The sequence below is a fragment of the Pithys albifrons genome, chromosome 14 (assembly GCF_047495875.1).
Source record: "Pithys albifrons albifrons isolate INPA30051 chromosome 14, PitAlb_v1, whole genome shotgun sequence".
In the NCBI taxonomy this organism is placed as follows: Eukaryota; Metazoa; Chordata; class Aves; order Passeriformes; family Thamnophilidae; genus Pithys; species Pithys albifrons.
This window is the reverse complement of record NC_092471.1, coordinates 18,491,464-18,506,816: the sequence shown is the minus strand read 5'-3', so window position 1 is coordinate 18,506,816 and position 15,353 is coordinate 18,491,464. Positions and strand designations below refer to the sequence as shown.

Below are 15,353 nucleotides of genomic sequence, written 5' to 3'. Positions count from 1 at the left end.
CATAAGGATGTTCCTCCAGGACTGAGACTGAAGGCAGCTGGTGAGAGGAACCTGAAGCCTCCTCCCAGTGCCCCCAGTAGAAGATCCATCTTTGCTCACCTTGAGGCAGAGCTGGAGCAGCTCTCACAGCAGCCTGGCCACTGCTGGAACAACACACATGACTCAGCAGAGCACCAAACCCAGCAGCAGGTCACTCTGCCGCTACTTCACTGTGGCAACACGACCTACTTTAGCACCAGGATGGCCACATTTGGAAAGTTTGCATTCCCTTCTAATCCATAAACACCACTATTTTTAAACACAGCACTTTTAAAAGCCAGTCATGCTCCTTCAGCATCTGCCTCTTGCCCAGAATGGCACAGACTCTCAGCCTTCCCCGCACAGGCAGGAAAACATCTGTCCTGCCAAGCCCCACTCACCTCCTGGTCTGCTTTGGTGGAAACATTTCCACCATAAACACTGTCAGTAATTTTGTTCAGTGATTCACTTGCTTCATAATTAAAATTGCATGATTAAAACATGCAAGTCTCAAACATTGCTACATCGATCTTAAAATAAAAAAATCTGAAATATTAGGTCACTGTGGGTGGAAAAAAACCCCTAGATAAGTTATTATTAAAATAAAACATAGATGTGAAAGGAGCAGGTATGACCCAACCTTTTGGAGCTGACCATGTGCTCATTGCTTATTTAGTGCTGCAGCTTTGGTTTGGGTCACCAAGTGCTGCAGGTTGGGGACACCCAGCTGTGGGTCACCCACCCAAACATGACAGCTGGAATTCAGAGCAGGCACCAGCCCATGGGAACACTCAGCATTTGGAGGTGCTGAAGTGTAAAATCAAGAGCTGGTCTTCAGCCTGCCTTGGATATCTTGAGGATCTCTTGTATCTGAGCTGTATTTGCCAAGAGTGCACCATAAAGGGATTTTTCCCAAGCAAATAAGAGTTAGAGCTTTGGAAAATGTATTCTGGAGGTTGAAACCCTCTCCTGTCTCCATTGGTAGCACAAGGAAGCTTTAATGGAGTTTTAATGCAGGTGAAATCTTTCCCCTATATGGCACCATCCTCATTATTGTTGGATGGAATATTCCCTATTGGCACTTCTGTGTAACAACAGAGTTGATGTTTAGGGAGCTTTTTTTTTGTTAGAATGATTTGAAATGTCATAATTGCTTTAGAGCAAAGGAGTCAAATGGCACAGGAGGTAAGAGAGGCAGAGGAGGGCAGGGCCCTGCCATGAGTGAGCTTGGCCCTCACAACTTGCTTCATGGGGAAGGACCCAAGGAGTGAGAACCAGACATTTACTTTCCAGGGCACTTCTGCACTCTTTGTTCCAAAAATTATTATTTTGATGCAAAATTCTACCAGCCAACATTCACTCATCCAGAAAGTGAGCACAGAACTGTTCAGATTGTTCTGGGTAAGCACTTGGACAAGGCTCTCCCTGCACTCTCCTCTCTTTATAAACTCCCATCTCTCCTAAAATCATTATGTAGGTCTTGATCTCACTACTAAAGAATTTCTGTGTTGAAAGGTTAAGCAGATATTAGTTTGGATTTGTGTTCTTTGGAGAGCCAGTGTGTCCCCCTCCCTCCTGCAGAGCAGGCACTGCCAGGGCTGAGTGCCCAGGCAGGATCCAGTGCCACCGGCCCTGCACCGGGGCGACACTGGCCCTGCTCACCTCTGCTATCTCTGCTGACTGACCTGGAGACCAACCAAGTCAGGGAGAGGCTTCAGGCCTTTGGGAGCCTCCAGAGGCTCAGCTTTGCTCCAGGTCTCCTGAGGACAGCGCTCAAATGTCACGAGTGCTGCTCTCAGGCACCGGTGCTGACGCTGGCCAAGTCCAGCTGGGTTCTGCAGGACCCAGCTTTGCCTGGCCTGAGGAGCCTGGGAGTGCTCCAAGAACACCACAAGGAGCTTTAGGGAACCATGTGTGAAACTTCAGGTGGCTCAGCCCCTCAGCATGTGCTCTGTGTGGGTTACCTGACACGTAGAACTCGACGCTGCGCTCCTCCACGCCCACCTTGTTGGAGGCCATGCAGTAGTAGATCCCCGAGGCACTGCTGTTCTCCACAGTGAGGGTGCTCACAATCTGCCAGGCAAAGAGAAGGCAAGTGAAGGCTCTGAGGGTGGGCAAGGCTTGGCAGACAGGCTTGAGAGTGAGTGTTACAGAAGAACAACTGCTAACAAAGTTGTGTCAGGTAAGGGGTGAAGGTCACGGACAGACAAGTGCTTCTGTGAGGATTTTCATAGAATCATAGAATCGATTGGGTTGGAAAAGACCTCCAAGATCATCGAGTCCAACCCTTGGTCCAACTCCAGTCCCTTTACCAGATCATGGCACTCAGTGCCATGGCCAATCTGCATTTAAAAACCTCCAGGGATGAGGAATCCACCCCCTCTCTGGGCAGCCCATTCCAATGCCTGAGCACTCTCTCTGCAAAGAATTTTTTTCTGCTCTCCAACTTCAATTTCCCCTGGCAGAGCTTAAGCCCATCGTGCCCCCTTGTCCTATTGCTGAGTGCCTGGGAGAAGAGACCAACCCCCACCTGGCCAGAACTTCCCTTCAGGCAGTTCCAGACAGTGCTGAGGTCACCTCTGAGCCTCCTCTTCTCCAGCCTGAACACCCCCAGCTCCCTCAGCCTCTCCCCACAGCACTTGTGCTCCAGTCCCTTCTCCAGCCTCGTTGCTCTTCTCTGGCCCTGCTCCAGCCCCTCAATCTCTTTCCTGAACTGAGGGGCCCAGAACTGAACACAGTACTCAAGGTGTGGCCTCACCAACACAGATCTCTCATCATCTCACGTTGTCTCAGCCCAGCTAATTCTCTTCCTTCCTCATTCCTAAATCTTCCTCTTCTTTTTTTCCCCATGAAAAACAGGGTTCTCCTTTGAGACAATGCCAAGGTCTTTGTGTGACATCAGCAAAAAGTTGAAGTGAAGGACCTGGAGGGTTCATCCAAATGCAGTCCCACATCCCTCTGTTCTCTTTTCTCCTTCTCAGTTATGGGTTATGTGGGTAACAAACACCCACATTTGCTTGGGAAGCAGGTAATTCACAGGGATGTGGGATAAAGAATACTGAAGGCTTTTGCTTTGCTTTGCTTTAACCCCAGAGAAGGGAGGGAAGGAAGAGGCCCCTTTGGTCCCCAACTCACTTACTGACTTGGAAGCCTCTTGATTCCATGCCCTCCCTCAGAGCTCTGCAGGAGCTGTACAGAAGGGAAGGAGGCTCTGGAGAAGCTGCTGGTGACACTTGGCAAATGCAGAAAGGGAGGGTCAGGAAGGAGAAGGAGGGAACACTTGTCCTGAGGTTCACCACACTGAAAAAGGAATTGTTTCTACTATTCATGGGGCTGAACTCAAGAAAATCCCTAAGAATTTGTGTTCCTTAAACATCCCAGATCTCCTCTTCTGTGTGAGGTCCCCTTAATGAGGAGCAGCCTTGTGGCACTGCCCTGTCCCTATCCCTGTCCCTGTCTCTGTCCCTGTCCCTATCCCTGTCCCTGTCCCTGTCCCTGTCCCTGTCCCTGTCCCTGTCCCTCTCCCTCTCCCTCTCCCTCTCCCTCTCCCTCTCCCTCTCCCTCTCCCTGCACCATCACAGGCTCACACAGGACCATCCACAGGTTGTGGCTTTAACTATTCCTCATGTCCCTTTGGGCTGGCAGCAGAAAGCAGGGGCTGACCCCCCAGGACAGAGATGTTCTTGCCAGATTACTCTGCTTCCCCTGCAGCCATTCACCTGAGGAACTCTGAGCCCTCACGTTTGGAAAAAAATACCACTTTCTTTGCCATCCTCTCTAAGGCCTTTGAGAATCAAAACTTATAACACCCTCTGGCCCTTTGTCCTTATCTCCAGAGAGTGCTTTGAAGTGCACAAAAGCATCTCTGGACTTTCTTTTTAATATCCTAAACTAAACTCACACAAGACATTCCTTTACCCCTCATAAAGCTGCACCATGAGTGTGTCTATAGCTGTGTGGGTTGTATTTTCAGAGTTATTTAAGATTGGCTGAGCTCTGGCACTTTAAATCCTGTAGGGAAATGAATTCCAAAGGGTTTGATCCCACGTGCATTTTACTTTCTAATAGGGAACATTTTCAGCAGAATAATGGATAAGTGGAAAAGTCTCTACTTTTCATGGACACAGAAATCAACCAAGAGCACCAACCCAGTTTAGGGATGAAAACAGGAGCCCAGTAAACGCAGCTCCCTCTAGTGCCCAGCAAAGAAAGAGCTGTGCAGTTCTGGGTGATTTATGAGGTGAAAATTACTGTAACTTGGATATAGCATCACCCAGAGAGGCGTCTGCTCCTCCTTCTGTTGCTGTTCCTGTAGCCCTGGGCCTGATGCCACGGGTTGTTAACAAGCACATGTTCAGAGCTCTGCCCTGACTTTGAGCAGCAGACACTGCCTTTGGAATTACTGCTGAATCAGGACCAAGATCCTTCTTCTCATGATTGCTGGATCTGAGAATTTGAGGCTTGGGAATAGAAAAAGCCAATATAAATGTATGTGCTGAGGATGGAAGGGGATAAATTTGGACAGCTCTTTAATAGTAATTAGTCTTTCTAAGTGACAGCTCTAGATGGGAAGTGGAGGATAATAGTGTAGAGCCAGTCAAAATCATAAAATATCCATTTTGGAATATATCCAAAGTGTTAGGGGTGACACTGTGGCTCCTCTAAACTCTGATGCAATGCCTGAGGCTGTGTTTGGTGGCCCAGAGGTAACTGCTCATGAACACACAGGCAGATGCTGATGCCTCCAACTCCATAACTCAGGAAAAGTTTGGCAGGGTACTGGGAACAAATAAAGAGCAAATAGCTATGCTGAGACCTCACCATAGCTAATCTCACTTGTGTCCAGATAGGAAGGTGAAAAAGATGGTGGGAAACAGCCTGGGGACAAATTCTTGGGAAAAAAACAACTGAGAAAAAGCAAGAAAGTAATTTTCTTGTTTGTTTGCTCAATCACTGTTATGCACTTGGATGAAGGTTTTTACACACCTGATCTACACAGATAAGGCACTTTACTGAGTGGTCTTACAACCAGCACCTCTCAGAGTCCTCCAAAATGGGACTTTCAAACCAGCAGCATCCAACAGGTGATTTCAGAGCTGGAAATTCAGGATTTTGCATGATTTTCCTGTAGTAAGATGAATTCTTTGAGACCATTATGTATTTACTCCAGCTCTATGCTCCTGGGCAAAGCCCTGAGACTGGGAATCCAATTGTGTTTCCAGCAACTGAGGTCAAGTTCTCAGTTGCCAAACTAACCTCATCCTGGCTTGTTCCTCAGCAGAGTGGGGCTCTGGAACACCAACCAAAGGGCATCCAAAGCCTCCTTCCCTCTGTAAGACCACATAGTTTTGTCTTTTACCAAAAGCAACCTGAAAGAAGGACTTAAAAGCCAGCAGTGTCCCTGCTTTTAAAATACCTGTAGATGAAGGAGATCCCACTGAAGTCAATCAAGGAGACCCAAAGTAACCTCTATTAACCAGATGTTAAACGCCACAGTGTTCACAGGGCTAATGTTTTGGCAGTTGAAATTTGAAATTTGGTCACAGTGGCAGATTGAGACAAAGATTTTGTTCTTCTAAGTGGCATCCTAATGAAAAAGTAGTTTGAACTTGACCAATCAAACACAGGGATCTTTTCCCATCACCAACAGTCGGAACTGTTGGCAGACTTGGCTCTGCAGTGGCACAGCCCCAGCATTTGGGGACCTTTAGCATGGATTGGAAAAAAATCTGAGGGATAATTCTCTCTGTGTGCTTAGTCTATGCACCTGGAGAAGTATTTTCCATTCCTGGAATCAGAGCCAGGATAGAAAAGTTTGAGACATGGAGCGAGTCCAGAGGAGGCCATGGAGATGCTCCAGGGCTGGAGCTGCTCTAAAGCCAGGCTGGGAGAGCTGGGGGGGCTCACCTGGAGATGGGAAAACTCCAGGAAGACCTGAGAGCCCCTGCCAGGGCCTGAAGGGCCTCCAGGAGAGCTGGAGAGGTACTTGGGGCAAGGCATGGAGGGACAGGACAAGGGGGAATGGCTTCTCACTGCCAGAGGGCAGGGATAGATGGGATACTGGGAAGGAATACCTGGCTGTGAGGGTGGGCAGGCCCTGGCAGAGGGTGCCCAGAGAAGCTGTGCCTGCTTCATCCCTGGAAGTGTCCAAGGCCAGGCTGGATAGGGCTGGGAGCAGTCAGAGCTGGTGGAAGGTGCCCATGCCCATGACAGGGAATGGGACTGGGTGGGCTTTAAGGTTCTTCCAACCCAAACCAAACCCCTCTGTGATTCAAAGCAAGGCTCACAGCACAGCTGCTGCTCTTGCCTTCTGCTCAGAGCTCCCACCCCAGACAGGGCACAGCCCTCCCTGCTGAGCCTGAAGAATGATGCTGATGAGAAACCTGCAAGTGCCTTGAAACTCTGTATCTCTGCAGTGAAAATACTATTCATGAACTATTTCCAGCCTGGAAATTTGGATTTTCTAGTTTAACTTCCACTCCCTGTGCTGGTGGAGAGCAGTTCAGCCTCAACGACATGCTCAGACCCTGCCCATGTGCTGCAGCCACGAGCAGAGCACAGACCACGTGGCTGCTCCTGTGCAGCCCAATGATAATTAATAACAAATTATTGGCATGGCATGTCTAGACATCTTCCTAGTGGGAGCTGGATGAGATCCTGGGAGTGCACTGCATACCAAACCCCACACAGCCCTGGGACCAGCTCTGACTGCCTGGGCTGGATGTGCAAGTGAAGGGCTCCATTTCCTATCACTTAACCTGAAGGCCACCCAATACTGTGAGCCCAGAGGGGATCATTAGCTAATAAATAATTACTATGAAAGAACAGACTAAGTTTAAAATGCAGTAAGAAAAGACATACAATGACTGATCTCTGAAGAACAGCTCTGACAAGTAAAGAGACTTTGCTGCTGGGAAGGCTCCTAATGGAGGAGTCCAATAAAGTCCATGTGTCCTGCACTGCAACGTTCCTGAGCTGATAAAGAGAAGTGGTTTTAGAAGCAGCCAAACAACATTCCACAGCCATGTCCTGGGAGTGTTTTAAGACATCTTGTAGTAAGGACAGAGCAACAAGACTTTTCCTTAAGCTGCAGTCAGCATGAATTAATAAATCTCGTTATCCCTTGCTTTCCCTTTCCTTTGTCTAATCCCTCCCTCCACCAGCTTCAGTTAACAATTCTTCCTCTTTCACTTTGTTAGCTCTGTGTGGGTGAGGACAAGGAGTGGAAAACATGTGGGGAAACTTCTCAGCTGTCTGACTCAGGCAGAGCAGGGCTGGAGGTGGCCAGAGGGGAATGGAACTACAGGAACTTAGCAGAGACCCCACAAATAAAGTACTCAGCTAACTCCTAATCCATCTGCTTGAATGGCACAGAATAACACTTGTTTTCATGGCCTGACAATTCTGATCCCTGATCTTGGTTCATTCATTCAAAACATGCTGAACCCTGGACTGAAGGCGAGTGATAAGAGGAGCCTGTGAGCCGGCTGAGAACTTCCATGTTTGCTGCCTTGTCTGGCAGGGGCTGTTTCTCCCTCTGTGAAAGGAGACCAAGGCTCTTCACAGAGTGCAGCAGAGCTGCTGGGAGCACTGTGTGCTCAGGAAAGGAGCTGGGCTGGGCTGGAAACTGGGGAAAACTGAAGGTTTGAGGTGCCTCTGGAGAAACTGGTACAGATGGTATAGATGGACTGATCCCTCTGGCCCTGGGATGAGTGGGCAGGTCCTGGCTAGTCCTGAGCAATGACCACCCTCTGCTTCTTCCTCCCATCCTGTGGCTGCAATAAGGAATTTAGGAGGGCAGGGAAGACACAGGGCCATTCCTCATGTCCCTGGGGCTCACCAGGCTCTCGCAAGACCTGCCAAGGACAGTGTAGTGCAGTCCATGCTCTTCTGTGATTGAGTGGTGCCTGATACGTCTGGGCTGGTCTCCCAGAGAGTGGATTCTGTGCTCCAAAACCCCTCCTGTGACTGTTCACCTTCCCAGTCAGAGCCTGGTGGGACAGAGCTTGTGGAGCTGACATGGACAGCCACACAAGGTCAAACAGCCCCACTGAGCTGCTCACACACTGCATCAGCCACATCCCACTGCTCCACTGTAGTCCTTCTGTTCCTCCAGGAGGACTAAACCTGGCATTTTTGGGTCAGTTTTCTTGAGTGGTTGTAAATTGCACCAGCACAAACCCCCCTGTGGCCAGGGCGCTCTCTCATAGCTACATGAAAGGGAGAAAAGAGATGAAAAGAACCCTCCAGTGAGGACTGAATTATGGATGAGTCTCTTCTGCTGGTCCTGCTCTCCCAAGCTCAGGCCAGAGTGTTATTTTGCTAACAGGAAAGAAAATCAAATGGCAACATAATTCCTTGTGACTTGAGAAGGAAATTCAGGCCATTCCTGCAATCACAGATGTTTCACCTGGTGTGAAAAAGCAGGACTCAGAGGGAGTTGCAGGGACTTTAAATCACACAGGGAAGAGTTCATATGGACTCAAAACCACTGGGAAAATTAATCTAACACAGTGCAACTGCCTCAACCATTATTTGACCAAAAGTTCAGTGAAGTACATCATAACCTTAACCACAACCACATGCTTCTCCTTAGGAATGAGACTCAGCCTTTAGATGGCAAGAGGAGCTGAAACTCACTTCCCTATATGTGGAATAATAATGGAATAATCATTATGATGATGACAAGACAGCTCAATTTTACACACCACTCCTGTCAAGAGTTGTCTGAAGATCTTCATGTGATCAAAGAGCACATCAAGCACTGGAGAAATCTGTACTTGCTGCCCTGCCAGCTTGCTTAGGGCAAGCTTCTGGATCTGCTAATTCTGGGGGTGTTGTTCCCATGTTTTTATCAGCTCCAGACAGTTAATGCATGTTTTCATGCTGAGCCAACAAGTGCTGCTGCAGCTCTTGGAGGGAGAACTCTGGGGATGCTGAGGAATCCTGGAGATCAAGGGAATTCCACCTTCTGCTCCAATATCCAGCACTCATTGATGGGCTCAAATCCCAGAGGAAGGTCACCAGGCTCAGCTGATGCCAGCTTTGGAACACAGCCCAGGAAAGCCCTGCCCAGCCACACTCCAGCAGCCCCATCACTTCACCTGCCCAGCCACACTCCAGCAGCCCCATCACTTCACCTGCCCACTTGCTAGGACATGGTGGGAATGGATTGGGCTGTTTCCTGTCTATTCCATTCCTGTTGAGAATAATCTTCTTTTTAAATTGTGTTTTATTATCTAAAGATTCCACTTAATACAGATAACCTTGGACTTCAGAAAGGGGAAAGGAGAGGAATTGTCTGCTAATGTAAGAAGGGAGACCAATTGCTGAGACCTGAGATTCATATATCTGGTTATATTAATTCATGATATATTATTTTGCATAAATCTTAATCAGGACATAAAAACCATCAGGAAGCAACTCAGATTTTGCATGGATGTTCTCCCTGTGTTCCTCACTTCCACACAGCATGACAACTCAGCAACCAACAGGTATTTTAGAGTCACAGCAATTGTGAAACCTCATTTCTGTGGGGACTAACATAAGTTAAAGACTGATCATCAGACATAAACTAAGCCCTGGGACAGTAGATCATACATTTAGACAGACTGTCTTTACATATATATACATATGTGTATGTGTGTGTATGTGCAGATATGTATATGTATATATGTATGTGTATGTGTATATGTATATATATATTACAGAAGTAGTAGCCAGGAGAGCCGAAAAGTTCTTGTCACTCCATGCAGCAACCAGAAAGTCTTAGAAAGGGGCAAAACTTGGTATGTACATGTTGCTGACCTCCACTTTTATAAGTAATTAGTACTTTGTAGGCAGTTGCTTTTACCAAAGATCTGAAATTACTTAAAGAATACATTAAAACCAGAGGTTAAGGGACACTATGCCATCTAAATAAATCCAGCTTATAAATATCTTCCAGCAATGGAAAAACTGGGGAATGAACAGCAGGCACTGATCTTCTCCTTCCCAGCCCAACCTCCATGGTTTCAGAGCTCTGCTTTAGATTATGTTTAGAACTGGAAAGTCTCCATGAGAAGGAGCAGATGGCTAAGGCACTGATCCTGCCAGATGCTGATTTAGTCTGGATCCAATCCAGAAGAGCACTTTACTTTGGTGCTTAACTTTAGGCACGGGAGTAACTCAAGAATTATGCTACACTCAAAGGTGTACCAGGAATGACACCCAGCAACTTGCAGGATTGACCATCCTGACCATCCATCTCAAAACCTGCAAACCCAGTCCTGAAGCCACAAAACCTTTGCAAGCCCAACAGGTAAACCAGCAGTCCAAGCACACCACAGCAGAGCCAGGAGCTGTGACTCCACAGTGGAACAGCACCAGCAGCTTCCCCAGGGGCAGCATGGACCTGTGTCCACATCACTCAGCACCACCACAGGTAGCCAGGAGGCACCAAGCAAGTAATTCATGGCTGGAATCTCTGCAGTTCACATAGATGTGATCCCAGGGCTGCTGGAAGGGGAAGCAGGCAGAGCAGTGTAGGAGGAAGGTCTTCCCTCCTGCATGGAGTCAGTAACATGGCTGGAGCCCAGAGGGGCAAAGAAACATTGGGACAGGTAGCACCTGGAGGGACCTGCACGCTGAACATCAGCCCAGTCCCCTCTGGCCACTGCAGGCTCCCACACCACACGGTGGCTGAGCTCCTGCTGCTGGGAGGAGGCCTGGGCACGACAAAGGGCTCTCTGAGTGTCCGAATGAAATCAGAATCCCCATCAGTGTTCCCTTCACGGCATGCCTTGCATGAACCACTCACACTTCCTCAGGACTGAGGGAGGCACAGAGGGTTTTGACCCAAAACACTTTGGAGAGTTTTAAACAGGGTTATGTGACATCATTCCCAGAATCCTGGTGTTTGTAGGCAGCACAGATCTGAAATGATCCCAGAGCTGGGGAATTCAAAGTATGCTAACAACCCACAGCAGCTTGGGAACAGGACAGAGCTCCAGCAGAGCATCTCCTGGGAGCAGCCCCTTGATCCCTGGATCCCTGAGCCCATGGCATCACGCTCAGACCCCCTGGGACACATACCTTTGTTTTCTCCCCATGCTTCATGGGCATGTTCTCAATGCTTCTGATCATGTTGCCTACGACCATGTTCTCCTGTACCACCACTTTTGGCCCCTGAGGATTGCACCTGGAGGTAGAAAAGCAGAGATGGTGTTCAAGAACTCGACTCACCAGGGAGATGTATTGAAGAGAGAATGTCAGTCTCAGACAACAGCCTTAGGTCTCAAAAACTCCTAAAAGCTGCTGTTGCTGGACTCTGTTACCTCTTTGTGAAACCACTGCATCCCTTCATGGCAATGTTTCAAAATTATTTACAAAGCACCTTGACAGAGGTGGACAGTGATTAAAAAGAAACCCCCTCCCCCCAAACTTTCCAAAGGTTAAAAGCAGAAAACAATGGACAAGTAATTAAATCACATCAGTTTAATTTGATTAATATGAGTTTTATTTCCAGACTCAAAGTGCCAGTCATTCAAAGTGAGGAGGGGAATGTTGCTGAGTCTGCCCAGCTTTCCAACTGGAACTATGGGCTGAGGGATAAATGGACAAATACTGGGATGAGGCTCCTCTAATACTGCCAGTTCCCTAGAACAGCCCTATCCGTGCCAGTTATCAATCTTCATTTTGGAATATGGGCAAAGAGCAGTGTATGGAACACATCATGTGGAAAGGCATATCTGCACCATCCAAGGCAAAAGGATCTTCTGTCCTTCTTAACTTAGAATGGCCAAGCAGAGACACAGGTTTTCTCATGCTTAGAAGTGCAAAGGCTCTGAGCCCACTGTAGGGTTATAAGAGCTAAAATGAATCTGGACTTCTACAGGACCTGACCAAGGGCTGATGCTGCAGAAAAGGAATCCATAAATCAGCTGTACCTTGCCCAAATCCACACAGGACACATGGGCAACTCCCTGGGTCAGAGAGGGTATACAGCTCTCCAAAGAGTCTAATGAGATGTCTTGAGTGGCTTCCTGCAGGGCACAATCCTGCCCTGAGAATGGAGGGAACAAACCCAAAGGAAGTCAATCACATCACAGCCCTAAGGAACAATGATGGTGTTTGGGGATTCAAAGTGCACTGGTGAGGCAGAGGAGGGGGAAGAGAGAGAGAGGGAGAGGAAGTGAGACAACAGGAGGAAACGGGGTCTGTGTCATTTCCCACAGGAATCCTCCTCCAGCTTCTGCTGGAGAGAGATAAGGCTGCTCTAGGGGCCAGGAGAGGTAGAGCCACTCTGCAATTGTATTTAAATTGATAAGATCAGAGAGGCAGAGAGCTGGAATAAGGGTTATATGAGGTCCTTTGTCACCAGGTCACTGGTTCCAATGTGGCTCAATTTGGCAGAGTGACCAGTTCTCTCTCCACACAGAATGGTCTGGAAAAATCTCAGGTCATCTCGATGGCTTTCCTAAGGAATGCAGAACCTATTTCCATGGGGTGTTTCCTTCTGCTCTGGATGAACTCCCCTAAAGCAGCAGCCCCTGTTGCTGCTCTGCAGTGCCAACAGCCCAACCTGAGCCGGCCAATCCCAGCCCTTTATTCCCATGGAAGCAGCGTAACTCCCCAAGGGAGGGACTGGGATTCTGCCCCAGAGGAGGGACACGAGGTCACTCTTCAGACCCAGCCTGAGACTGAGTCACCCAACATCACTGGGACTGCTGCAGCAGAGGACCTGGGAAAGGAGCTTCTCAGGGACCTCTCCCTGTCTCATGGCTTTCACACAGCACTTGGAACAGCAATGAATTGATGAGAACCAAAGGAACTATCCAGCAGTTTTCTTTTTTGCTTTCTAGATCTGCCTTGGTTTTTTTATGGATGGAAAACGTGTCTTCAGCCCCCTCGTTGCAGGGAACAGCTGAGCGGTCAGAATTGTTATGCCTGGCTCCTGCATGTCCCCTGGGGCTACCAGGGGAAGCAACTGGGCCTCAGCCAAGGCCCTTCTCTGTAGCCCACCCTGCTCAGACAACTGCAGGAGCAAAGAAAATGTGTCCTTGTATAAGGTAAGTCTCCAAAGGCACCTTGTGTTTCCCTTCATTCCTCTGTGCCAGCCCTGACCCAGTGACTCGGTCTGTTCACAACTCCAGGAGAGAAGGTCCCTCTTCACACACCTGACTCCCTCCTCCAAGCTCCTGGGACACAGATGCTGCCACAGGAGTCCCTGCTCAGTGTGAGGACAGCCTTCAGGAAGTGCCACAAATCCCATCTGGGAACTAAAGGAAGCCAAGCCTTCAGCATGTCTGTCTGGCAAGGGCTCTCACAGGCTAAAAAGTGTCACCTCTGCCCAGAAAGCACCTGCTGGTTTTCCCTTGTCAGCCACATCCAACAGGTGAAGGGCTTGGAAAGTCAGAGGGGCACTGCTGCTCAAGTTAAAGAAAATTCAATGATCTTTAGTCACTTTAAGCTTATTTGACACAACTCAGATAATGTACAATGTGCTTGTAAGTCAAGAAGGACACACACAACCAGATATGGGCTGGGCTCCTCACCCTGGAGGTCTTCAGGGGGTGAATGTCTGCCTGGGATTTTAACTAACAGAAATAGGATGCAGTGGAAAGAAAAACTGACTTGAAACTACCCAACCATTGTGGAACATGTCCATCCTTTGGCAGGTCACTTACAGAGTGTCTGTCAGGCTGCAGGGCTGCCACTTCCACTCAATCTCGGGGTCAGGATTCCCACCTGCAGTGCACTGGATCTTGTGTTTGCTTCGGAATTCCGCCCGCATGACCTTATCAAAATCAGTTTCCTTTTCATAGATTTTGGGTCTCTCTAAAGAAAAAAATACAAACACCACCACAAAAAATGCAAATGAGCAAATTTACATCCATGGTCATGATCCTGGCCCTGTTTCCATAAAAGGTTTTGAAACTTTTTGCTGATCTAGTGGGGCTCCTGATGATGTGGGGAAATCCCCAGCAGCACTGGGATTATTCATTCACAGAAAGATGGGTGTTGGTCATGGCATCTCAGAACTGCAATGCCACCACATTCATCCTAATCGCTCTCCAACGTTGTTGTGGACCTGCTGTACTTATGAAAAACCTGTGCCATGAAACATCTACTGGTCAGGGAGTGCAGGATCAGGCTGGGAGTCCATGCACTGTGGGCAAAGCAGCGCTGGAATGCTGAGGTCACCTCCTGAGAGGAACCTTATCCAGCAGCTGCTGTTACCATTGGGCAGGTCCTCAGCGTTGGGGAAAAAAGTCTTTTTGATCTGAAATCCCTGCTTTCCTCTTCTATTTCTGTGTAATTTGCACTGGAAGAAGGGGAGAAGAAAGCAAGGAAGAAGTGGCGTGAAGAAAACACTCACAGGGTAATGCCAAGGAATTCTCACCACCAGTGAACCATTAAAAATGCCATGGCATTACTCACATCTGGAGGGGTTGCAAGATCACACCCTTGGACTTAAATCTCTCAGGAACAGACTTCAGCGTGCCCCTTTCAGGGCTGCTTGTTCCCAGCAGGAAAGAAAGTCTTTGTCCCTTCTCCTTGCAGCTCCCACGGGAACACACGAAAAGGAGCAAAGCGCTAAAAATCCCCAAAGTGAGCTGAACTTTTCCTAACCTTGGGGAGGGTGGGTTGGAGTTTGGGGTGAGAGCACAGGCTCTTCCCTTATGCAGACAGCTCTGCCCATCCCTTGACATATCTCTTTGTCTGCTTCTCATAACAGGAAATCAAACAGATTTATTGGTCGGGGTCCTCCTCGGAACACCCCTGTGCAGCCAAGTGGGGCTGCTTTGCACTGAGGCCTTTTGACAACTTGGGAAGTGAATGGAGATTAGATTTCTATTTTTTGGGTTAACTTATTTTTTCTGCTGTCAAGGAGGCCCCAGATATGTAAATATGAGCTACTGCCCACCTCATCAATCTTGAGCCCTTCCCCTCTTTTTTTAATGGCTTTTTTCCCTTTCCAGCCCTTCACTCTTTCTAGAGGACTGACCAGGTCGATCCCATGTCTTGGTGGGTTCCTCGCTTTCCATTTCTCATGGTCAGACTCTGAAAGCTCTTCTGACCTCATCAGTGCCTGAAAACACATCAGCATTTCCTTCTCCACCACATGGAAGGAGTATGGAATGGAGTTGGCTCAGCTATATCTCATGCAGTAATAAAACATCATCTGCTTTACAGAACCTTCATTAGGTGCTGATTAACATTTCCCCCCCAGAAACCCAAATGACAGCCCTTATTTAGTGTGGCTCACGTTCCCTTTTGCTTTTTTGATCCTCTTTGGTTGAGTCTTGTCTCCCCATCTGCTTTCACATGATGGGCTGTGAGGCTCCAGACCT

General features: G+C 48.3%; 1 protein-coding gene across 3 annotated transcripts in view; it reads right to left on the bottom strand.

The window, feature by feature from the left end:
- Positions 1-15,353, bottom strand: part of LOC139678330 (vascular endothelial growth factor receptor kdr-like) — a 137,379-nt gene that overhangs the window by 47,463 nt on the left and 74,563 nt on the right. For all 3 annotated transcript variants that reach the window (XR_011699014.1, XM_071569065.1, XM_071569066.1), the window contains exons 10-12: positions 13,686-13,836; positions 11,092-11,197; positions 1,983-2,091 (exon numbers count right to left, since the gene is read on the bottom strand). Coding sequence is in view for 2 of the 3 variants with exons in the window: in XM_071569065.1 (XP_071425166.1) it covers positions 1,983-2,091; positions 11,092-11,197; positions 13,686-13,836 (366 nt within the window). In the remaining variant the exon portion in view is untranslated. The remainder of the gene's footprint in view (positions 1-1,982; positions 2,092-11,091; positions 11,198-13,685; positions 13,837-15,353) is intronic.